This window comes from Salvia splendens, chromosome 10, assembly GCF_004379255.2.
Source record: "Salvia splendens isolate huo1 chromosome 10, SspV2, whole genome shotgun sequence".
Taxonomy (NCBI): Eukaryota; Viridiplantae; Streptophyta; class Magnoliopsida; order Lamiales; family Lamiaceae; genus Salvia; species Salvia splendens.
In genome coordinates, this window is record NC_056041.1 from 12,276,511 (window position 1) to 12,302,208 (window position 25,698).

The 25,698-nt window shown below is 34.5% G+C and overlaps 4 protein-coding genes across 4 annotated transcripts; 1 reads left to right on the forward strand and 3 right to left on the reverse strand.

The window, feature by feature from the left end:
• Positions 1–6,570: 6,570 nt before the first annotated feature.
• LOC121752982 (60S ribosomal protein L7-1-like) lies at positions 6,571–8,908 on the reverse strand. The gene is made up of 5 exons (XM_042148103.1): positions 8,592–8,908; positions 8,154–8,251; positions 7,939–8,076; positions 6,996–7,098; positions 6,571–6,919 (listed from the first exon to the last, which is right to left on the reverse strand). The coding sequence occupies exons 1-5, from the start codon at positions 8,778–8,780 to the stop codon at positions 6,704–6,706; spliced, it is 744 nt and encodes a 247-aa protein (XP_042004037.1). The 5' UTR covers positions 8,781–8,908; the 3' UTR covers positions 6,571–6,703.
• A 1,152-nt stretch (positions 8,909–10,060) lies between these two features.
• Positions 10,061–12,852, reverse strand: LOC121753327. The gene is made up of 4 exons (XM_042148586.1): positions 12,563–12,852; positions 12,386–12,435; positions 12,217–12,269; positions 10,061–10,775 (listed from the first exon to the last, which is right to left on the reverse strand). Exons 1-4 carry the CDS (start codon positions 12,811–12,813, stop codon positions 10,419–10,421), a joined length of 711 nt encoding a protein of 236 aa, XP_042004520.1. The 5' UTR covers positions 12,814–12,852; the 3' UTR covers positions 10,061–10,418.
• Positions 12,853–14,723: 1,871 nt separating this feature from the next.
• Positions 14,724–16,459, forward strand: LOC121753162 (deSI-like protein At4g17486). Its single transcript, XM_042148359.1, has 3 exons — positions 14,724–15,123; positions 15,407–15,694; positions 15,888–16,459. The coding sequence occupies exons 1-3, from the start codon at positions 14,988–14,990 to the stop codon at positions 16,076–16,078; spliced, it is 615 nt and encodes a 204-aa protein (XP_042004293.1). The 5' UTR covers positions 14,724–14,987; the 3' UTR covers positions 16,079–16,459.
• A 253-nt stretch (positions 16,460–16,712) lies between these two features.
• On the reverse strand, positions 16,713–21,573 carry LOC121753161 (DCN1-like protein 4). The gene is made up of 9 exons (XM_042148358.1): positions 21,309–21,573; positions 19,843–19,927; positions 19,241–19,315; positions 19,119–19,155; positions 17,968–18,051; positions 17,775–17,835; positions 17,573–17,679; positions 17,201–17,266; positions 16,713–17,061 (listed from the first exon to the last, which is right to left on the reverse strand). The coding sequence occupies exons 1-9, from the start codon at positions 21,388–21,390 to the stop codon at positions 16,972–16,974; spliced, it is 687 nt and encodes a 228-aa protein (XP_042004292.1). The 5' UTR covers positions 21,391–21,573; the 3' UTR covers positions 16,713–16,971.
• Positions 21,574–25,698: the final 4,125 nt, after the last annotated feature.

The following is a 25,698-nucleotide window of genomic DNA, read 5'->3' on the forward strand; positions in this document are numbered from 1 at the left end:
ATATTATTTTTTTTAAAAATTGAATAAAGAACTTTCCTTAATAATAAAAAATTAAATAAAGATCTTTTTATAAATATCTTTACAATATATTTTTGACAAATTTTTCTAAATATAATTTGACCTTCAATATTATCATTTAATTTTGTGACATGCAAGAAAAGATCTTTATTCAATTTTTATTATTAAAAAAAAGTTCTTTATTCAATTTTAAGTGATAATATTTAAGGTCAAATTATATTTAGAAAATTTGTCAAAAATATATTGTAAAGATATTTATAAAAAATTATGAGTATATGATAAATTTATTAAAAATATATATACTTTAAGGTATTGAGGGTATTTTTGTCCAAAAAAACTTGGAAATAGTAAAAAGTACCTCAAATGATACTAACTCAAAGTTCACGGACCTAAAATGATATTTTCAAAGTTTACGGACCTAAAATGATACTTTGGCAAAGTTCGTGGACCAAAAATGATGTTCCCTCCTTGCATTAATACTCACCAATAAATTTTAGAGGGAACATCATTTTAAGTCTATGAACTTTGCCAAAGTATCATTTTAGGTCCGTGAACTTTGAAAATCTTATTTTAGGTCCGTGAACTTTGAGTTAGTTTCATTTTAGGTCCTTTTTACTATTTCCAAGTTTTTTGGACGAAAATACCCTCAATACCTTAAAATATATATATTTTTAATAAATTTATCATATACTCATATTTTTTTATAAATATCTTTACAATATATTTTTGTCAAATTTTCTAAATATAATTTGACCTTAAATATTATCACTTAATTTTGTGACATGCAAGTAAAATTGCTTCTTCAATTTTTATATTAATTTTTTTAAAATCGAATAAATAACTTTTCTCTAATAATAAAAAATTGAATAAAGATCTTTTCTTGCATGTCACAAATTAAATTATAATATTGAAGGTCAAATTATATTTAGAAAATTTGTCAAAAATATATTGTAAATATATTTATAAAAAGATCTTTATTCAATTTTTTTATTATTAAAGAAAAGTACTTTATTCAATTTTTAAAAAATTAATATAAAAAATTGAAGAAGCAATTTTACTTGCATGTCACAAAATTAAGTGATAATATTTAAGGTCAAATTATATTTAGAAAATTTGATAAAAATATATTGTAAAGATATTTATAAAAAAATATGAGTATATGATAAATTTATTAAAAATATATATATTTTAAGGTATTGAGGGTATTTTCGTCCAAAAAAACTTGGAAATAGTAAAATCTCAATGGATGTAAAATAAATTCATGATTTGAATGGTTTCGGGATCTGAAATTACATTGAAAGCCAAATAAACCAAGTTATATAATGAGATGCATTATTTTTATTCACGGGTGTACTACAAAGTATAGGAAATTGTATTGATTTGGAGACATCCAAGTTATAAAAGCATATTGAAAATTAATAAGTTGAATTAATAAGCACGGGCGTCTTGATGAATTTAGCCGGTAAAAATCACTTTGCCCTTTTTCTTTTCGTCTTTAATAAGAAAAAGTATTGATTGATTACTCAACAATCATAATCGGGATTGGTATTAGCAATCATTTAGATTCATTGTATTGTTACACCATCTAAAAATAATTGTAATATACGTAGTACTAGTACTACTTATATCAAGAAAAAAAAAATTCTTACTTTGCTTGAGATTAAAGTATGGTTATGCACCAACAAACATCAAGCAACTATGTTCCAGATGAAGTGGAGAAGCTTGGGGGTTGTCATAAGGAAATTGGTGGAATTTTAAAAATAGGGGGAAAGGTGTTGTTTTGAATATTAGTGGCGGATCCATAACTTGAAAATAATCGAAACAGACATACTAAAAAACCTTTTTTGGTGGCTTCAAAACATATTTTTGTGCTACGTATTCTTTACTCTTCGTTGTGGGATAAACAACGTCAAATTATCATGTTGAGTTCAATAACACAATGCTCTTAGTACGATCTTGCAGTGTTGTGTCACCAACTAAAATATTGAATCCATTGAAGCTATGAATTTTAAGTAACACAATTTATTATGCCACTTGGTACAAAGCTAATCCGATGCAAAGTTGGTTGGTTGCAGACATGCTTAGACAATTGTTTTGGCCTTGGATCAAGTATAACTTTGTGGATGTCAAAGAATCTACCGCTGAAACTGAGTATGTGGCTGCTGCAAATCAAGCAATTTGGCTGAAGAGAATTCTCAATGATATGTGAGAGAAGAAGCAAATTTCGATACCCTGTGTGTCCGTGACAACAATCTGCCAAACATATTTTAGATTTAACGTATTTTCCCCCATATTCATGAACCAATGGTCCAACTCCTACTATTAATAATGTGTATTACTTTAATATAGATACATGTATTAGTGTAGGTCCATCCAACTACTTCATTCCCTCTAAAATATAAATTGGATGGATGTTCTTTCTACTTTTTATTCACTCAATTATTGAATAAGAATTCTTTACACAGTATCATCTTATTGTACTACTTGTTTCAAATATCTCCACATAAATTTGAAACATATCATCTTGCACAAATTAAAGCTGTGGAACCCATAAAAACAACAAAATCAAACAGTAGTAAAATATAGAAGTAATAGAGCAAAATCTACAAATTCTTAGGTACAAAAACTACGAAATGTATAGCCACAACAAGATGATTTGCATTCAAGCATACATAAGAGAGAAATTGTTGGCTATATAGAATCATAATCAATCATCACAAAATGAAATATCTAGTTGTTCTTAATTGTTGCAGGAATCTTCATCTCCAACGAGGCTTTGATGTTGATTACTTCCTGTGTCATATCTTGGTATTTCTGGATCACTTTAGCTTTAAAGTTTTGACATCGGTTGATATCGAATTTGACATAGGCATTAACAAGATGAGTTGAACGAGTGTTGGCTTCCTTCAGATTGATGAAGTCTTGCGTCAATCCTTCAAAATCACGGATTATGCCAGACAGATTCACCATAACTTTGCTAAAGCTTCGCTTCATATATGCAGCACTCGTTTGATCAAGCTCAGTAATATCACCAAGATCAATGCAGAGTCGTTGACATTCAGATTTCAACGTATGGATATGGCTTTCAAAGCGCGTAACCCTATTAAGAAGCTCCTTCTCCATCTTCATATATAACCAATTACTCTCTCAATCATAGCATAAAACAACAAAGTTTTACAGATATTGTAGTATAAATAAGATAATACTAGTCCATTTAAAAACAATTTTTGGGGCTCTTTTACTCCTATCTCATGATTCTCAATTGAAGCAGGATTAGTAGTACAAAATAACTTACACAAACACACAGTATGACTGACAAAGAGATTAAAGAGGAACCTTAGCAGTATCTTCATCTTGTCTGGCGGTGTTGAGCCTCTTGATGGAAACTCGAGTAGCTTTTGCTTTCATGGCGATACGGTTTGCTCTCTGCTTTGAACAGAGAGAAGATGAGTGAATGTAATACTACTACTAGTTATATCTATCGCTAATCTGATAACAATGTCGATTTGAATTCTAGGGTATATTTGATTGATGCGTGAAATATTTTTGTTCGTTTTTCAATGTGAGGGCAGAAAAACACAAAATGAATGGACAAATTTTGGAGAGAGTGATGTAGATCGCAGTTAGAGCATGGTCAAAAATGCGTAAAAATTGGGCATGAACACCACACCGGAGTGAAGTATGAATAACAGAAGGTGATGATTCAATGAATCATCGGTTACACCTACACAATATGAATATTCTCTTGTAAAAACGAAAACGAAAACAGAAACAAAAGTATTTGCTCGCTCACCTCTGCAGAGGAAATGTGAATCGGAGAAGTGGCTGTAGCTGTATCTTTTCCTAGAGAAGAAAACGAAGATTTTGAATGAGGGAATTCAGGCTATACTGGTTTGTTGCGACTGCCTACGCATCTACTCTACATATAACACAAAATGAGTTTTTTCTTGTTTATAAATTCCGAAAAATACTTGATGATATTGACACCCAGGGCATATTATAGATTCATTAATTTAGATTATTTATTTTTATATATTAGAAACAAATTACTCCATTTGTATAGATTTATTTATTTTTTACTTTTATATTTATGTTCTTGTAAATTTATTATTATTATTATTATTATTAGAATTTGAAAGTAACACCAGGGCAGTCCGATGAAAACTGGATGGTAAAACAGAGTAATAATAAATTTTTAGCAAGATCGCAGTGTGTGGATTGGTAAATAAATTATACTAATTGCAGGCATTTGTACTAATTAGTTTCGACAACTCTTTATCCCAATGTGGATACCAACATCACTTGAATGAATTGCATCTCAAAATTAACTTGTTTCTAGAAATGCATAATGCATACAAATCAAAGCAGAAATAATGTAGTGGAAAACGGACAACCTTTCTGGTGTGTGATCTGGATATCTTGGTAGGAGTTGGAGCTTCCCACTTTTCAGATTCTGCTTTGAATTTGTTGACGAGAGTGATGACAATGCATCTAGCCTTGGCATCTGCTTCCTGCTCAGGGAGCCCTCCGCCACTCAATAGTAACCACAAGTATTTTCGATTTAAGTCCCTTCTTCCATACTAGTGGTTTCCCCCTTTCTATTTAAGTCCCTGCTCGACTTGATAGATCCACTTGTGTGCTCAGGGAAACTGCCTATGGAAAAGATCACTAATCAAGCAAACAAATTTGAACTGAACTTGGCTTTAAATTTCAAATATATGAATTGCCAACACATAATATGAAGGGGCTTCCCACAGATTTGTGATAGTTAAGCCATATCGATATTCTATTTAATGAACAAGTATAGTCTGTAGACGATATGACTGTATACAATAACAAGAATTTCAAACAGCCACTACACAGAAGTGAATGCAATTGCAGGCAAGAATTTCACTTGTATTACATATGCTGAATGCACCTCTTCTGTCATTCGAAAACACACTCATTTGCACTACCAGATATCTGTGGCCACATGTTTTGCTCAATTCGTCATTCTGAGGTACGTACTTGTAGCTATCATGTGCTAATGAACATATGTATGCAACATTAATGCAATCCAGAATCCCAAATCTTGATATCCAGTATACGAGCAATAAATCTACCCTTTAAGGTGTGCGCAAGCTGAAAACCATGGAAAGCCAAGAGGCAACATGAATGATCAATGTCATCGTACCAACAAAAACCTTGGATCTCCATGACTTAAGAAACGAACCTTGAAGCTTTCTCCTAAACCTTACACCATATTCAAAACACACATCAATTACTCACCATGCTCTTCTAATTGAGTATTCTCTGAAAAACATACCTTCACTAGGAAAAAGGAATAACTGCATATTGAGTCATGATAGCACGAGCTTTGCACATATTCAAGTTTGGAGAATATTGAAGCTAACACGACATAAAACAATACACTAACTACTGTGGCAATCTGAAGTTCTTCTAAAACTGCTTCAAAGAATGTCTAATTCCAGGTTTTTACACTTACACTAACCTGCTGTTAACCCCAGAATCAATTTTGAAATTTTAATGTATAAGTTCATGGCTTTGCATCTCAGTTCCAAACCAAAATTTCATCCATGCATTTCAAAAAAATAATAAATTTGAAGCTCAATTTCAATACCTAATCTGCTGACATCTCTCTTAGACCATTCCACAAACACTTTTGCCCAAATTCATATTGTGACACTTTTGCCCAAGTTCATATTGCGGGTTCTTGCTGCAACGATCTCAATGGCATGATATTATATGCAAATAATCAATCCTAAGAAAAAAATGATTGCGAGCTAATATTATCAACAAACATCAAACTTTCCACTCAGTGAAAAATTAACTAAGTAATCCAGGATTCACAATCTTTTATCAATAATCTGCTTTAGTAAAAATCCAAATATGCCAACGAACAACAACAATCACCTGAATCCTTGAGCAGCAATATCTCGTACGACGCTGTCATCACCAATTCAAACCATGTCAAGCTCCCGGTGCTGATCCGGCCAGTTAGCCCCGGCCCGGGAGGCTGATGCCCTATAATTGAACAGGTAGAGAATCATTGCGGCGAGTAGAATCCCGATCAAATCAGCAACCGCGTCCTTGGCAGATGCACCAGCTGATTTGAAATAGCCGAACTCGTCGGCGAACTCCTTAGCGGCGCCGGCCGCAAAGGAGAGGAGTGATCCGATCCAAATGCTGCGTCGGCGGAGGAACGGGTAGCGAGTCCGCGCCGCGAGTAGAGAGGAAACGACGGAAATGAAGAAGCAGAAAAGAACGTGATACAGTTTGTCGGCGGCAAACCAGTCGTCGCCGTTTTCCATCGAGCTGCTTGTACTAGTGCAGAAGATTTAGCAAACTAGCGTTACTATATTTTTCCCTGGAAGCAAATGAGATAATCTGCTAATCTTTATAGTGGTTTAATCACCAAAAGATTATTTTTGTACAAAAAACTGAATTGCACACTTAGTTGTTTGGTGGAAGAAAACATTTATGTTTTCCGTTAATTAATTTGCTTATTCTATACCAGAAATAATACATCGAATCCATGGGTATAATTCTCAATTTAAACATAACGCGAATATATCACTTGCATAAAAACATTAGCTGCCAAAACAGAGGCAAATCATGAGATTTAATCCCGATCAAAAACAAATTTTTTAAAATTAAATAGCTTCCAAGTTCAAGACCAACAACGCTAATTAATCTTGCTGATCAACTCATTTATCTTATCCTTCCTATTTCCAGAATCTCCTCCGTCTTCGAACCTTTTCTTCTTTCCTTGCAGCACCTTTTCCGGATTGTTCAGCACAAAGGGGCAGAGGAAACTGGTGACTGACTTGAAATAGGGACCAACAGCAACAATCTCATTCACAATGTCTTCTATGCATATGATGCTATGCTTACCCAATTCCTGCAACGAGCGTATTATCATGTTAACACTACTTACCAACCGATTCTTCAGAAAATGACAAATAGACTAGCCATACCTGTTCCACAATGTTGTTATCGGTTAAAGGAATCCTCTCCTTGCCAACTCTTACCACACCTTTCTTGTAGATCAAGTCCTTGACACTCTTCAAATTGGGATATCTACACCAGAAACAACATATTTTTAGACTCACGAATTGAGAATTAAGTTGCTGTGGGAAATTAGTTGAGCTTTTTCTTCACCAGAATCTCACTGTTCAGCTAGACAAAAGAGAAGCAAACTTTGAAAGAAAGATGGCAGCATGAGGGATAGAGATATATGCAACAAAAGAAATAGAATAGAAATAACTTTTTCCATCCTTTTTATTAAAGACTGAGCATGATTTGTTCTAGATGTTCCTTGACATTCATGCTAGTGGTGAATATTTGATACCTACATGCATCGGCAACAGCCATCATGGAACTGACTTAGGATGTTAAGCATTACGTTGTGCAAGGTATTATATTTAAGACTTAACACATTTCTATAACAGATAAAGCAGCAGGCTTCAAGGCAAATTTCAAAGAACCTGATGCATAACAAAAGGTACGAGCATGAACATAGATTACAAGAAAAACAAATTCAATTATTTTCCTGCAGAGAGCAAAAGTTATGGGCGTTGATACAATAACCAAAGCATGATTTTCATACTGCTATAAAATTCAAAAAGTGTTCTATTTGAACAAGCAACACATGTGATGGGAGTAGGATTGGCAAAAGACTAGGCCTTGACTTCACATTTTCTAGGAAACAAACCATAAATTCTTTTACGACTTCAATCACAGATTTCCATCATTCATCCATACATGCATATGAAAAGGATACGTTGTAGCATAACCATAGACATGCTCTGTAAAAGTAACCAATAATTCCAATTTATGAATATGAATTATAGAGGGTAGTTAAAGTACTTCTAAAGCAACAAAAAACCAAAGTATCAGAAGAAAATGGGAATGACATACCCATAAGTTACATACAGCTCCACCTTTTGTAACATTTCCATCATTCCTGCACTAGCCTTCACAAAAACTCCAGTCCGTATTTTCCTCAATTTCAAAGAATACAGAATTTTCCGAGTTTTTGGATGCATGTCATTTTTTCTGGGAAAAAAATTCACACTCAAGACACTTGTAAACCAAAAACAACAAGCAACACGAGCATGGTTATTTAAGCTGACCCTCGTATGCGAATGACAAACAGAAGATTGGATTCTGGTGTTACTGATGCTGATCTGATTCGCTTCCCCCTACTCTTCATTTGAACTAGGTCCAATTCCTGGAAGCAAAACGGCAGATATGAACAACCCTAACTCTTATACATCACCAATAAAGCTCTTCAGGAAAATCAAATTCGCATATTTCAACAAAATTGTTTGCAGCAAGCTCATAACAACATTAAAACCAAGTTTCACACAGAAAGACGAACGATATACTAACATTTACAAATAATAATCTACGATACCTTCTACTTTAAACAATCGACCAAAGAAGAAAACACACACACACAGGCATAAGCCTTCACATTTGAACATCCGGAAAACAGCAGAGACTTGGAAGATACAATTATACAACACACGTAGTAGAAAAACGAAAAATAGCAAAAGCAGTATTATTACCTTATCGCGATATTCTCGGATGAATTGCTCGGGCTTCTTGATGATAAAATTACCGGTTTTCTGACGCTTAGCCCTCTCCTCCTGCTGGAGTTTTCTTCTAACTGCCCATTGTTCATTAGTCTTCCTCTTCTTCAGCACGACCTCCGGTATGTAATTTAGAGCCGCTGGGGCAGCCTCCTCCGTCGCCATTCTTGTATTTTACTCGACGAATTAGCGATAATGCAAATAGAAGAGGGAGTAATTGGGAGAGAAACAATCGATTTCAAGGAATTATGGCAGACGCTAATCCAGCACCGACGGCATGAGAGTTAAGAGGTGAATCGTCTATGTAAACCCTAATAAAACCAATTTCACAAGCTAAAGTTATTACACATTCGCCCCTACGGTGGTAGTAATTATAAAAAGACCCTTTAAAGTTTTCTTATTTATAGTTAGGTCACAACATGCCTTAAAATTTAAATTATTCTTTTATAACCTTTTATTTCTTCACTTAATTATAGTAGTAATTGATTTATCATTTTAATTTTTTTTCAATTTCCTGTAAATTATAATTTATTTATCATATTTTTTGTCCTAATTTATTTAAAATATGAAATTCATTAAAATTCTAAATTTATACTACTACTAGCTATTTAACTAAAAGCCAAAAAATACATAATTAAAATTCTAAAATTATACTTTATTTAAAACAATAAAATACATAAATCTAAATTTTAATCACTTGTTGTTGTAGCTAGAGTTTTCCCACATGTATTCACGGAATGGAGGCGACGGACCTTGGTGTGTGGGCTCGGTTGCAGTGGCAGAGCTTGACTAGTCGGGGGTATCTTTGTAGGCAATATTTATAATGCTAGAATATCTACTTAATGAACAATAAACAAATATATGAAAAGATATTCAAATCCCTAATAAATCTAAACTATACGAAGGCTCGTATCACTTGACTAGTAGGGGGTATCTTTGTAGGCAATAAAATGAGTTCATAAAGCTCGGGAACCCCGAATAGATATATATCATTAGCGAGATAGTAACTCATGTTGTAGCAACGATTGTTGGCCGTGAAATGTATTGTTGAAGTTCTACCGTTTAAAATGTCATTGAAGACATTAAAGTGGTTGAGCACGTTTATATTGTTGAATACCAACTTTGCTTTTGTTGATGTAATAATACGCTAAATCTGAGTAATGACATTAACACTTTTGACATAAAATATATACATTCAAGGCAGCGATGAAATAGTATGAAATCAATTCCATAAACCGGAGGCCTGTGTGAGGCTTGATTCCACTTCTGATATGTCCACCTGTAAAAGCTTATCAAATATGGAGATCAAATAAACACCAGCAATCGATTGAGGATCCATCACAAAATTAAAATATTTTAATTTGAAGATAAAAATACCAACCCAGCATATTACTAGTAGCAAGACAAGGTCACAACAACCACAACGCATGAAAAGCGAAAGAGGATATAATCAACAATGGTATTAAGTTGCATCCCAGTTTCTTGAAGAGAATGTTTCATGCCAAGAAGATTATCCAAAAAACGTAAAAGCTATATACAATCAGAAAATTGGCCACTCCTAACAACCCAAACTCTATCAAATTAACAAGTTGGTAAAAACAGTCAACATAACTAGCTACTTCAGCTTCTAGCGCCGGTATTAATCAACGACACCAATTTGGTCATACAAAAATATGAGCCTGCTTTGGAAGTGTTTTCATCAGTTACCATCGTCCTGGGCACTTGACGTGCAAATTCTTGGCAAGTTCCACTACACAAAATTTTGCTAAGTAATTCTCATTTCTTCACCCCTTAAAGGGTCCATCATTTTTTTATGCTGTTTTGATTGCTCTGCAAGGGACGAATATCTGGTGCAAGTCCACTTGCATTTCCTTCACTTACAACTGTTCTTTTCTCTTTAGAAGTCTTGCCTACAGACTCATTCGGCTGAGCAGCTTGTTTTTGCTCAATTTGATCTTCTCCTCCTGTTTTTGTGGCATCGTCTGCTGGCTTCTTAGAATTTGTTACTAAATCCTTCAATGTCACCTCGAGCTTATCTAGTCTCTCTTTGACCTCCAAAATCTCTGGATTAGATGCTACTAATGCTTTTTGTTCAGCAGCCTTGAGCTCCATCTCTTTTGCTTGAGCTTCAAACTCAGCCTGTTTCTTTTTTTCCAAAGCCTGACAACATAATATCACACCACATAAACATATCACATGGCCAGCATGAATAGCCTTTCCTTCTCAATTTATGAAAAATCTGCAACAATTAAATGTTGCCTCACCTCAATTATACAATATCATAAATGATCCACAAAGTTGTTTTTCTACACCTAACAATTCACATAAATTACATGCTCATTTTTCAACATTTTTATACTGAGCCAGTTATTATTTTGCTATTGCTCGAGAAGATATCACATATCAGAAGAGTATAACATCTTGACGGGAGCCACCCACATATCATAAAGAGGTGTGATTGGGTACTCTTAAGAAAGAACGACCTGCCAAACAGATATACAACTATACCCACACAGACATGCACTTACATATGTGGGTGTGCAACTTCAAAAGGATATTCGAAGCAATAACCCTTTGAAGTCTCAACCAACAAACCTAGTTATCAATTCAAGCAGCACCAATAAAACCAAGACTTGAACCAATCTAATCTAACAAATCCAGCATCATCAGGTTAAGAATGTGCTGTGATATAGAACAAAAATAAACAGAAAGTCAATAACTTTTTAGAATCTCTTTTTCTCTGATACTAACTCAAGAAAAAACAAGTCACCGAGTCTTATTTTATTTTACAATCAAGTGTTATTACCTAAAAAGAGGAACCCCATAGGAGGTTACAGCAACAAAACAATTTTTTCTGCTTAAGTCCAAATGCTCATGAATCATGATGTTAAAACTTTTTTACAAAACACATCTTTTTTGAACGGGGACAAAACTTCCTTCCACTTGCAATCTAAGCCTTTCATGGCCTCAACAATTCAGGCACTATAAATCACAAGCAACAGTCTTTTTCCAAATTAAATCGAACAAAGTTAAATGTGAGTGAAATCCTTATAGGGATCAAATTCAATGAACTCCAATACTCAGGATTGCTGTAAGGTTGATAATGAGAGGTCAAATGCATGAATGAATGCATCTTTAAGTGATAAAGGAATTCAATTATTCAAAACGGTCATAAGGTCATGGCTAGCTTCTAAGAAAGTAGTTCATGAGCATTTTTCCATTAAGAAAGAAAGAAGAGGCATCAGCAAACTAGGCAAGTACTCAAGTGTGTTTCACTATCTTTCCTAATCCCATAAACGGAAACAAGAACATTATCCAATCTATCTGAAAATCCCAATTAGAACGGCAGTAATGCAAATCAGTATGAAAAAGCATACATTTGTTATTTCTACACTACTTTAATAGGCATAACTAGACATTCTTTTAGGAACTCACACGTAGCTGTGACTTTGAAACAACAGGAAGTCTGGATTCTCCAGTCTCCACTACTACCACATAGGTACTTCAGTATCATACATAATCTCATATTTTCTAGGACCACATTGATCATTATGGAGAATCTTTAAACATTAATAAAACAACATAATATGTAAAACCATACCGCATCCATTATTTTCATTTCACCGCGGGCATACTGAGCAACAAGATACACAGCTGACACAGAAATTCACAGAATTCATCATTAATCCCACCGAAAACAAAATCCAGCTCAACGTCGCAACATAAAAGGAAAAAAATGTTCTTTAGATTCGATGAATAAAACGTGGTACCCAACGACGGCAAGCAAGCAAAAAATAGCTGCACCAGATGGAAATCCAACCTATAAAACATTAAACAAACTCAAAATCAGCTCAATCAATAAATAAAACTAGTTGTTCTACTGCACGCCAATTGATCGACGTAATGCCTGTAGAGAAATTTCAGAAAAAAGAGAGAAGAGAGCTCACCCAAACTTCTTCTTCTTGGGAGGGTCGGAGAAGAGGATTTTTGCGGCTTTCACAAAATCGAGGTCTTCAAGAGCTTTGTATTGTTCATCGTACTTACTCAACGATGGAGAAGAAGAGGAAGAAGTAGACCCATCGCGAGTGGCGCCGCCGCCGGTCGAGGTGGGTTTGTTGTTTCCGGGGGCGGAGCAAAAGGACCGGTTCGGACATGGGATCCGATTCAAAATCTTCTTCCCCGCTAGAATTCTTCTCATGATCTCAACATTCCATTTACCATTAACGAGGATCGGAGTGTGAAGTGTGAAGTTGAGCTGAGTTCAATTCGATTAATGGGCTTAAGGAATTTCATTTAGGCCCAATCTCTCCATTTGAAAGAAGCCCATTACCCTAAATGGATTCTATCAATTTAACAATATTTCAAAATATTAGTATATGTAATCATTAATTTTCAAACAAATTTTGAAAAGGGTGAAGTAGTAAATAGATGATTTGGGTGGGAAATTCCGTGATTATTAGTTTGCTGAATTCTGACTGTAGCTAGATGATAATGTGTGAGTGATGGTGCCAAATGCAAATTGATTTAAGAATGTTGTGTCTCGACTGATAATGCCCGATTCTTTTATTGAACTTTTATTTATTTTTTTATTATCTATCGGAAAAATCAAATTATGTTTCCATAAAGTTGTTTTGTTAAAATACACACGTGAATAACTATTTCAGTTTCTTAAAAAGTGGATAATGATAAAAGCTTATGTAATAGCAGTAGTAATATTTTAACGAACAAGTCTTATTGCTTAATTACTAAATCAATTATGTATTAATTTCTATTTTGTTTTTGCCATTTTGTAATTATATTTGAAACATATATCCACGACCTTTTGAACTGGAATGAGACTAAGAATTCAATGTACTTCAAATTAAATGAGTTTAAATTAAGAGATTACAAAATTTTTAAAAAGTACTAGTACTACTCTATACCACTTACATGACCAACTCTCATATGAAAAGTGTTTGTGTGATAGAAAGTAATATGTATAGAACATGTTATGTTAGAGCTATTAAAATTGGTGTATGATCCAAATTTAGCTCAAACTTATGATCGTTAATATAAATCAGTCTATAGTTCTATAATATACTCCTACAAAGTACTAGGTCCTTAGTCACATAATGTAATACTTCTACATATATTTACAATAGAAATAAATCACTCATTTTATCATAATAGGTTATTGAATTTTAATCATTTAATTAAACATATTCAAACTTGCATTTATATATTACTGGGGCTTCACACTCTGTTTGATTGTGTTACTACTTGATTTTAATATAATTTCCCATCCAGAAAAATAAAAATCTCAATCTGGAAGAAATTTTAAATTTCGAATCTCGTTTGTCCATTATTCCTAAAATATAAAAATATTAAATTTTTAAAAGAGAATAAAATAGTTACAGTTCCACTACATATGATATCATATCATAATGAGTGTACGTTTGCTCGCAGGGGCGTAGCGCAGTTGGCAACGGAAGGGCAGATCTTGCTGCAATGAGCCTTGGTTCGAATCCCACACCTTGGGAGATGGGCTTCTGGCCGCCATACGAATTGTGATATGGCTTCCATCTCTCAGGCGGCAGCCATATTGCTTCCATCTCTCAGGCACAAGTGCTTCCATCTCTCAGGCACAAGTGCTTCCATCTCTCAGGCGGCAGCCATATTGCTTCTGGCAGCTTCAGGCCTCCCCCTTAACGGTCTATCTCTCAGGCACAAGTGTGAGGCCTCTCAGGCAAAAGTGCTTCCATCTCTCTGGCAGTTTCTGGTAGCCAGTGGGTTAAGACCTTCCCCTTAACGGTCCATCTCTCAGGCACAAGTGTGAGACCTTTCAGACACAAGTGCTTCCATCTCTCAGGCGGCAGCCAGTGGGTTAAGACCTCCCCCTTAACGGTTCATCTCTCAGGCACAAGTGTGAGGCCTCTCAGACACAAGTGCTTCCATCTCTCAGGCGGCAGCCATATTGCTTCTGGCCGCCAGTGGGTTAAGACCTCCCTCTTAACGGGTTACTGCGTACCCTGATTGAACCCCCTCACATGAGGTCGGGCCAGAGTGTTAAAGAAATATTTTTTAAATTTGAAAAAGAGAGAATTGGATCACACACCAGCTCACATTCCAACCAATCATCTCTCTTTTCCCCCTATTTCTCTCGACATGATTTAACCCCCCAATAAATCTCTTCAAAAATCTGCAAATCCCATATTTGATTTCTGTATTTAACCTCTAAATCCTCCGCCATTGTTTGCCACTGCGCGGCCGCCGGTTTATTCTCGCATTTCCACCTCACCTTGATAAAACGCCGAATCACATTAATACAGGAGGATTTATCAGTAGATTTTTCCTCTTCGGGTTTGGATTTCAAAATTTCGATTAATTCTCGCAATGTTATGCGGGAAAAGTCCGGTTAAAGGGGGCGGTGGATCCACGGCGGCTGTGTATCTCAACGTGTATGATCTCACCGCCATCAATGGCTACGCCTACTGGCTTGGCCTCGGCGTTTATCACTCCGGTGTTGAAGGTCCGCTCTCTCTCTCTCTCTCGAATTCGTTGATTTGAAAATCAGTAAATGCATTAATGAAGCTGTTGTTTTAGAATGGTTAAATCAATCGGATTTGAAAATTATGTTTCATCTCATCGGCGTGAATAAGTTTAAATAGCAAATTGAAACATCGTTTTCGGTTTCGATCTCAAATGATTAGCTATAGTTGAAGGTTATGATCCGTGCAGAACCAGATCTAAATCTCAACCAGCACATGGTGAACAGAATTAATGATTTTTTTCATGATTTAAAAAATTGGCAGTTCACGGAGTGGAGTATGCATTCGGAGCTCACGAGTATCCAAGCACAGGAATTTTCGAAGGAGAGCCGAGGCAGTGCGAGGGATTCACATTTCGAAAGTCTATCTTGATTGGATGGACTGATATGAGCCCTACGCAGGTGAAAGTTTTGATGGAGCAACTTGCTGAGAAATACAGAGGAAATGCATACAATTTGATCAGCAAAAACTGCAACCATTTCTGCAATGATGCCTGCATCAAACTCACCTCCAATCCCATCCCAAATTGGATCAATCGCCTTGCCAGAATTGGTCAGTCCTATTTCCTTTTCTTTACCATCTTTGACCTTGTTTGGCTGGTCTTCTCGTACATGTCACGTCTATATTGATGATGTTATTATTAATGCACTTACTTAGTAAATTACTAATATAAATGTGAATCAGATTAGGGCTAATTTGAACACACACACTTTATCTTATAATAAGATTCTTGATTTTATTTTAGGTTTTCTTTGCAAATGCATCATACCAGTGAACCTAAACTCCACAAAAGTAGGACACAACAACAAAGTGCAGGACAATGTTGGTGAAGGGGTGAAGAAGAAACTCAAAAGCAGCTCAAATTCATCATCTTCTTCATCCTCCCCTCCTCCTACCGTGGCTGCAGCCAGCAGAAGCTCATTGCTGGCATCGTAGCCTCATCCAGTGGGGTTCTTGAGTTGAATACAAACTAGAGGTCTCCAACAGCTATAGCAAATATTGAAAGAGGGGAAATGTATGTTCAATATCGATTCTTTGTGATCTTATTATAATGCTGAATGTGACAGCCCTTGTAAACTTTTCATCTCCCCCACAAAGCTCTGTATATTTACACACCACACACAAAAAGGGGCTTTTGCCCTTCTTCTTCGACGCGAGTTTAGATGATCTGCTCTCGTGTTTAATTTCATTAATGGACGCTTTTCGTACTATGATATATAACAAGAGCTATGGCTTAGATCAATGGCTCTCAAGGATTTGCACTGTGTTCTCACTTGTAACTACTTTCATCTCAATCAAGGCACCTTTTTTGATTTATCTAGCACCGAACTTTATTTTTTCTTCAATGTCTTCTATCTATAGTTTACTTAATTTCAAAGAATAACTGCACTTGGGGCCTACCTTCTACACCAACCGATCAAAGCCAACCATCACTATCAAATCTCTTCAAAATTTGATTCAGGAGCAACCATCAGTACTTACCTTAGGCTAGACATGGAGAAATCATATGACAAAAGAAATTATACGTAACAACGAAATTTTGTTTGTGCAGGTAGAAATGAGAAGGTCCTAAATCAAGAAAACTGCAAATATAATTAATAGCAAGCTATCAGTTCGTCATCAATTTCATGTCCAATTTCAAGTGAAGAAGATAAACAATCACAATCAATATCTAGAGAGCAGTAGGAACAACAATAGCAGCTGTTATTCTGCTTGTAGGCCCTATCGAGATATTCGCAAAGTGCATGGTGTACCTATGTATAAGCTTTACTTTGAGGCACACGTGCAGGTAACGATCATGAGTCACCCAACACGGCTTGAACTTAACTTCACTTGGATCTTATCCAATCAACAAAATTGTCCAGGATCAAAGGCCATGCGTGATCTGGATCATAATTGCAAAAATCTGGAAAACTGATCTGTTACAATATCATCAACGAATATCGTTAAATTAATCGTAGTAAATATATTCCTAGAACGACGGCCAACAAGAAAAGTCATCATAGCAGTTCTAGATGTCTGGATTTGTTTGAGATAATAATTGGATCATCAACATACCTCGTTGCAGAACCGATAGAAACCCATCCACTGATCCATGTTAATCACCTTGTAATCAATCTGTATCTGTAATCAGCCACATATGTAATGAATACTTTTGTAATAATGACATAAATGAGTGTGTGCTTATTCAAATATTCTTCCATATTTATATTTCCATCAATTGTGTTTATAACTTCAGACTATTGCTTTGAGGGACTTTAATATATCCGGTGATAGATGTAAACGGGGCGCCTGAAACGTAAAACTTATGTGCATAAATGAAGTAGAAGAAAACAGGCATGGAGAAATCTCTATCATGATTGTATGTACGATCAATCGTTTGGAACACATGAATCATGCAAACCGACAGCAATTGGTAAAATGGAGTACCTTCAGATACTGATTAAGTGCATCCACTTGAGGATGGAATTGTGACCCAAGAACGAGATCCAGCAGGAGACAAATGCTTTCAATGTCTATGCTTTTTTGCTTCTCCTCTGGAAGAAGTAGGGAACATACAGCACATGAAGGTCAGAAATAGGAGCTAAAGCCTCGAAAACGAAGCTCTGAACATTTATTCCGAGTAACTTACCAGTCAGGCAATATCTAAAGGCATATGAATAGAAGTCAATGAAGTTTGACGACCTTCTGACCTTTTAAGAGAAAAAGCAAATTCGATCAACAATAAGCACTAGAAGAAAATTATTCTGGTACCATCATTGTTAGTGCCATAATCACTAGAATTCAGTTTCATTTAAAAACCAGAATGTGACCATAATTCATACCTCTTTCTCAAGATCCAGAAGTGCCTTTTTCACTTTAATCATGGTGTCAGCTCTTAGAGCTTTAAAGCCAGTTCGCCACTCATCCTGAAATCCATTGAACTCAAGAGAGAAGGTTGATCAAATTAAGTGAAAATAAATAAGATGAATGTTTCAACAAGTCCTCCGGCTTACAGCTATTTAATCTTCTATATACCTCATCAAAACAAGACATAAAAGATGTACAAATATATCGAAACAAGTGATAAAAATATTCCTTCTCCAACTCCCTTTCCCAAGCATATGATCCGAAAATTTTCCCTTGACAGTACCATAGCAACCTTACAGGTAGCGACAATGTTATCAAATAGCGGATATGGAGGCGCCATGGCGCTATGGCATGGCGTTCAGTGGTGGAAACGCCATAGTACCATGTCGCTGCCATAGCACCGCCATATCCAACATTTGACAACATTGCATGTGTACTGTATTTAGGAATGGGGCATTATGCAAGAAACATGGATGTTAGAGTTGTATTTTATACTTAATTAATTGTTTAAAGTGTTTTAAATGTTATATTTTAATTATTTTCTAATTTCTGAATTATATATAAATATATAAGTATAGTTTTATTTATTTAATTATTGACCGCCATATCCGCCATAATAATACGCCATATCCCTGTGGCGGTTTTTAGGCGAACCAGCCATAAGCCGCCATACGAGATTGATAACATTGGGTAGCGATAAAGCCAAAGAGTTCAACAATTTTCAGATACACGTCACATCTAATTACTAAGCACCAGCTGGTTTATATAGATAGGAAATACTGAAGTTTATGATGCTACGGTTGAAGGTGAGATCCTTCAATTCACCCCAAACAAGACAAAACCAACTACAGTATACAAATATCAAGCCAATATCGACGGCACATTCTTACACATGTTATAGTTGTCTTAGACCCAAGATCTCAATGATATATGAGGCTGGAGAATACACTCTACAAGTTGAGGTAATTGCAGTTATATTTAAGTTCCTTATATAGAGAAACACAATATTCAACTCTCCATTATTGAAAAGAAAACTTAAAGTAGAGAATAGCATCATAGACTATGTTTAAACATTCATTCAACAGGATCTAGGTAGAATATGAAACTACTATAGAACCATTCCTACCAGGGTGAAGTATCCTTGTTTCTCTGCTTGCATTTTCCTAAAATCAAAGTATACAGATTTCAATATCTGATATAAAATGTTTCAACTGTAGATTACATAAAACAAATACAAGAATGACTCACCAAGCAAGCATTAATATCCTCACATCTGTGTGGTCAAGTTCCAAATCCGAGCACAGTGACTCAATTCCTTCTGGGCTGTTCGCAAAAGATCAAAAATCACGCACGTCCAAGCAAATACATAGGAAAGAATAAAACTTGTGATTGAGAAAAGGAGCCAAACCAACGAGTACTAACCAGGAGCTAAGAGAATACATAGAACTTACAAGCAAAATTATCAACTTCTACACGCATAAGAGAATTAAATGGATAGATGGAGCTAAAAAGGACATGGGTATAGAAATTTCTGGAACAATCATGATGGAAATCTAAGCCTAAGTTTTTCTAAGGATCGTGGAAAGAAAGAAAGAAAGAAAAGCAATCTCCCGCCATTCTCTTGCAATAAAATAGTTACTGATATATATGATACAAAGCAAGACTCTGAATTCATAATTTGAAAATATCCATGCGAAACAAATAAAACATTTTCTTAATTCTGATCCATGATTAAAATGTAGTGTAAACCTCCATTGGGTTGCAACAATGAACTTTACTCAGGTTAAGTACATAGATAGCAGAGCATATAAGACCAATAATAATTTATAATGCAGATTGAGGGTACTTACTCAATAATACGAGAGGAACTGTTCGCATAATTATAGAAGAGCTGGTCAATCCGCTCCAGCTCTTTAGAAGCTGCTTTACCAGAAGCTGAACCATAGAAAAACATATCTCGCAGTAAGCAAATGAACAAAGTTTGAAAAGAAATGGAAGCATCACGAGATGGAAAATATTACTCATATAGCCATATGTTCTTCAGTTCTTGCAATTTTCTTTACATAACGATATTAATAAAATCTACATAACAAAATTGATCAAATCCATGGAGTGTGTGTTACTTATTTACTCAAGACAATTTGTAAAAATCATAACAAAATTGATAAAATCCAGAACCCTCCTCGTCATGCTAAACTTACAAATATAAGTTTCAAATTAAGTCCTTATCTTTAGCTATTGCGATCTCACTGTACAGAAAATAACTATGCATAATCTCTTCATAAACATCCAAGAAAACACATTACAGGTAAACTAATTGTAAAAATGATACTCCGTTGCTTTTGAGGAAAATTAAGCACTGTCAACTAGAACTTTGCAAAGATGGCAGGTTTCTAGCAGTCTATAGCTTTCAATTATTTGATTCCCACATTGTCATCACGCAACACAACACTGCTATATATTCCTTTGCCAGATCTAATAATTTAGAGATCGTAGTAGCTAATTCAATTGATGGGATCAGCCTTGTTTCCACAGCCAAATCTCATGACAATCTATGAAAGTTACGACCTTCGATTGCAGTCGTCCAGTACCAAAGTTATCACGTCATGTTTCTATCAATTACAAATTACACAATCTATGAAAGTTACGACCTTCGATTGCAGTCGTCCAGTACCAAAGTTATCACGTCATGTTTCTATCAATTACAAATTACACATTGTATCCAACTATTACTCCTACCTCTTGAAGATACAAAACTCAGAAGCTCATTAATCAGTATGTTTACTTCCACATGTCAAAGTGACAATTAATTATGCTGGCCGTCTACTGTCTAAGAATTGAGACGATTGAGTTATATCATTCGCATTACCAATGAAACTAAAGAGCATTACCACCAACCATATGTATAACTAAGTCAACTTACTCCAATAAATTCTTGATAAAAAATCAGAATGTGAAATAAGTAAAAGCAAGCAATGGACAACGTTCATTGCATCGCAAACGTCAGTCACTTTTTCAAGCATCTCAAACACAATCACTCACGGAAAGCATTTAAGACTGCAAATAATCAAATCACACAACGAATTGCATTCCAATTCCACTACCATGCTAGTAAGAATCTACTTGCTCCCATATATTAGGTGCCCGATTAAAGTTAACAATTAACACGATCAAGGATGTAAAATCAAATCGCCTAAAATAATTCTACAAACACATACATTTATGTATCGAGATCATATTTATCTCCTCACCAAAGCAATTAATTGAACTTGATAAACATCGAACACACCCAAAATCCAAGTAAAATAGAGAGAACCTGCGCGAAAAAGATCCACCGTTGATGAAGCGCCGGAAGATGTCGAATTTGCGGAGCCTTTTTTCGATGAAGTGCGAGGCATATTTTCCAATAACTATCTCGAGAAATTGAGCTAGAAAAAAATTCAATAATTTCACACCCCTTTTTCTTTATCTCCGACAAGAGAGAAAAAGAGGGCGTCAGCAAACTGAGGAATCTACTGCTACGAAATCTTCAGAAAGCGAGGAAATTAATATTAAACCATAAATAAAATTGAATATTTTTCGATGGGGGAATTATTGGTGTAAATAAGGAATATAATTTCAATTGCCTCTATTAATTGCGCTTCGCTGGATTATACAACTCAATATATCATCTGCATTGATTATTTATTATGTACTTCAAAACTGTAGTACTCCTATCATTTATTTCGTTGACTTTTATTGTAATTGTGTTATTAAAAAGTCCATTAGATTAACTCAAGCACGAGACTCGTCCATCCTTAACTAAATGGTCAGGGGATCGATCCCTGCCTTTGGGTATATTGAGATGCCTACAAATCAGCGCGGTGGATATATTGAGGTGCCTACAAATCAACGCGGATAATAGTCATTGGGCCAGCAGGTGGATACCCTTGGTAATTACAAAAAAAAAAGTCCATTAAATTATGAGATTTTCGATTACACTTTAAGTTAGAGTATCTCAGAAGGTATATACGGTAAAATGTTCATGTATATCATGTATATACGGTAAAATGTATATCATGTATTTGCATTTTCAAAAAAGAAAAATATACTCCGTAAATGTTCATGTATATCATCATCATGTATAAATTTCAAAAGAAAAAAGTATATATGGAAAAGTAATTTATTTTCAAAAATAAAAAAAAAATAATATGAGATGCATTTCAAAACAGAAAAAAGTACTCCGTATAATATCTTCTTAAATACATTTTCCGATTTTTAATGAAAAAACGGTAAATATGATAGTAATCAAATATAAACTATAAATATTGTACAAACTATAAACTATGATTTAGACCGTCAGAAAATGTCAGCTGATGACAAAATAATAGCAACAGAAAATGTCAACACAACAGTTTGGAGTTTGTATAATATTAAGAGTTTGAATTTTATCACTACCCTATAAGATTTTACCTAAAGATATACCTCTTTTAAATGAGGAAAGATATAATATCTTCTCAAATACATTTTCCTTATAGAATGATTTTTTATGATAAGAAGGTAAATATAGTAGTAGTTATAAGACTTTACCTCTCCCCTTCAAGATGCTATTACAGATTTGATTTATTGAGTTATTCACGTTAGTATTTTTATTAAGAGTTTAGCAGAAAATCAAATTATTTTTAGTAAGAGACCTTTACCAATATTGTTGCATGAATGTTACTAGATGGATGACATGTGCAAAAATTGACACAAGATGTTTGAGGAGTGTATTATGTTAGCGACTATAAAATATCTAGCTAGTCATATCTAATAAGGTATCTATAAAGATGATTGATAAGAAATACTCCCACCGTCCACAAAAGATGTCAGACTCGTGGGATGGCACGAAGTTTTAGGACGCACGAGATTTTAGGAGGGTTTATTTTGCGTGTTAGATGGGGAGAGAATATAATTTTTATATTAACGCGAGAAATAACTTTTTTCCAAAAATGAAAATGTGACATCTTTTGTAGGACAAACTAAAAAGGGAAGTGTGACATCTATTATGAGACGGAGGGAGTACTATTAAAGTGTAAGAAGTTAAAATGATGAAGACAATGCTGATGAGGTATAGTAAAAGTAGTTTATTCTAAACACACTAAAAAATTGCATACTACTCCCCGATCAATTGTCACTTTTTGACCGGACACGGATTTTAAGAAAGGTAAAGAAAAGTTGGTTAAAAAAGTTAGTAAAATGTGGGACCCGGTTTTTTATATTGATTTTATAATAAAATGTGAGTGAAGTAAGTTAGTGGAATGTGAGACATACTTACCATTTATGGTAAAAATAAAGTGTGACAATTATTGAGGGACGGAGGGAGTAGTATTATTTATATTATGCAGTCATAATCAAACTTTAGTATATCTCATATTGACGCATGACTGTATCCCTCCATTTTCATTATAGTTGCAATTTTTGTGTCCAATTCACTACTTTCAAAAGTGGCATGTGTTGTAAACAAAGTAGTACTAGGATATATCACTCGGCCATTGTTCCATAATAGTTTTTTAGAAGCAACCATTATAGTATTAGAAATTTAGAACGTTACTTCATGGAATTTTGTTTTGTGTGATTGAAGATAACTTTGTCTCCAAAAAGATATTCTGAACAATATTTTTTTGTACAATCACAAAAAGCATCGCACCACGTGGACTCGAATTCATGTCCTTTGGTCCGAGCATTAACCACTCTACCACTAGGACAATACACAGACAAAATATTTTTAACACGAAAATGATAGAATAGAGCTTTGATTTAAGTAATATGGATTTGAAGGTAAGTCAATATTGAATACGACTATGACACTAATCAATACGGATTAAGTATTTTACTAGTATTTTTCAATGGACCTTAGAGCATCCACAATGGGCGGACGATGGCACGCCCGATGGCGCGCATCGTCCGCACCCATTGCGGGTGCTCTTAATGGACTCTACAAGCAGAGAAGGAAAATCATGTCATTGTCAACTAACATAAATATCCATCTAAATTTTGAGACGCGTGGAATAGGAGTGTGGTCCAGTCCGGCTATGTTGCTGGAGAGGGGCGAGTTTGGGCTTCAAATGGTTGGTACTATGACGATTGAGATGCAAAGTTAAGAATTGCGAATGTTGGTACGAAATATATAACTAAGTTGAGTCATAACTTTAGGGCATGTAGATCAAAAAATTATGTTGAAAAGTATGAAAGAAGAATAAATAGGAAAAATAAAGAGGGTACAGTATGTAATGAAATAAATTAATAGTGATTGTATGTTATGTTTTTTTCAAATAAGAAAATGTCTCAACTTAGTTGGGACGAAGAGAGTATAATATATTGAAAACGTATAATTATGACAGTCGGATCTATTGAATTATAAAAAATGGGGTGGTACCACAATAAAAGAAGTTGGGAGATTTTGAAGAACAGAGAAGAACTATACAATAGATGGATGTCGTATTCTATTCGAATTTAATTGAATTATTAATCAGTCAAAAAACTATCGTCCACGTGGCTGGTTTGTAGGTCTATGCCACCGTGGCTGAGTATGTCGTCATTGGGCGTTCAAGATCTGGACCAAGTGACAACCTAATTTGGTTTTAGCTTATTATAATTGGTTCAAGAATTTGAGATATGATAAGTTTATGGAAAATAGCAAATTTTGCAAAAACTTTTATTTTAGGGACTAAATCCATTTTTCATAAAAAAGTACTTATAATACAAAAGATAAATATAATGTAATTTGTAAAAATCATAACCATAAATAAGCTTTATTGCATTTGTAACGAAGCATTTACATAAAAGAAGTACTACTATTATGGTATATGTATATAAATATATAAAATCATTGTATAATATTTCATTTTAATAAGTCCTTCTACTTTTGTATTTTATCTTATCTCATTTTTATTCCGTTAAGTATTCCTCAATAACATTGTCACCCGACTCCCACTAATAATTCAAATAAAATATTAATAAGTAATATTCTAGCTGGAAATTAAATGTATTAATTATATCACTATATGCAAATCCATAGTATCATTATCCATCATCAATGTGAAGTTTTTTTTTTCATCGATCTTTTTTTCTGGTGACTAATCGATGTTGAGACTAACAAAGAAAATAATACAACTTCCTCTTCCATTTTGTAAGATAAATACTCCCTATTTAATTTTACTCTACTCCCTATTTATGCACAAGGGTAAATTAGTCTTAAAAAATTGATACTTTTTAGATGAACAAGTTTCAAGTAAAATTAGCATTAAATGTACAAATTTTTATTTATATTTTATTTTTATGGCTAGCATCACTCAAAATAATACAACTTCCTCTTCCATTTTGTAAGATATATCCAGCTCCCCCCTAAATGCGCTATCTTATAGATGACCTAAATCATTATTTATCCTAGAATAGGGCTATAGACATATAGTATATCATAATAACGATGGTAAAAAAATAATACAAAAAGATATATACTAAGTGTAAAATGATGTTTAAAAAAAACATAGGAGGCCCCCTTTAGGGGTAGAGTGAATGTGAAGAAAGGAACACTAATTTCTCAATCCTCTCTTTCTGATCCTCAAAGCATGCGCAATCTTTCCTTTTTTTCCCTTTTACATCACAGTCAAGTAATTATCCTACATCTCCTCCTCATGAAAATAACCTTTTTTGGTGGAAGAAGAAAACTTTAAATCTTGTTCGAA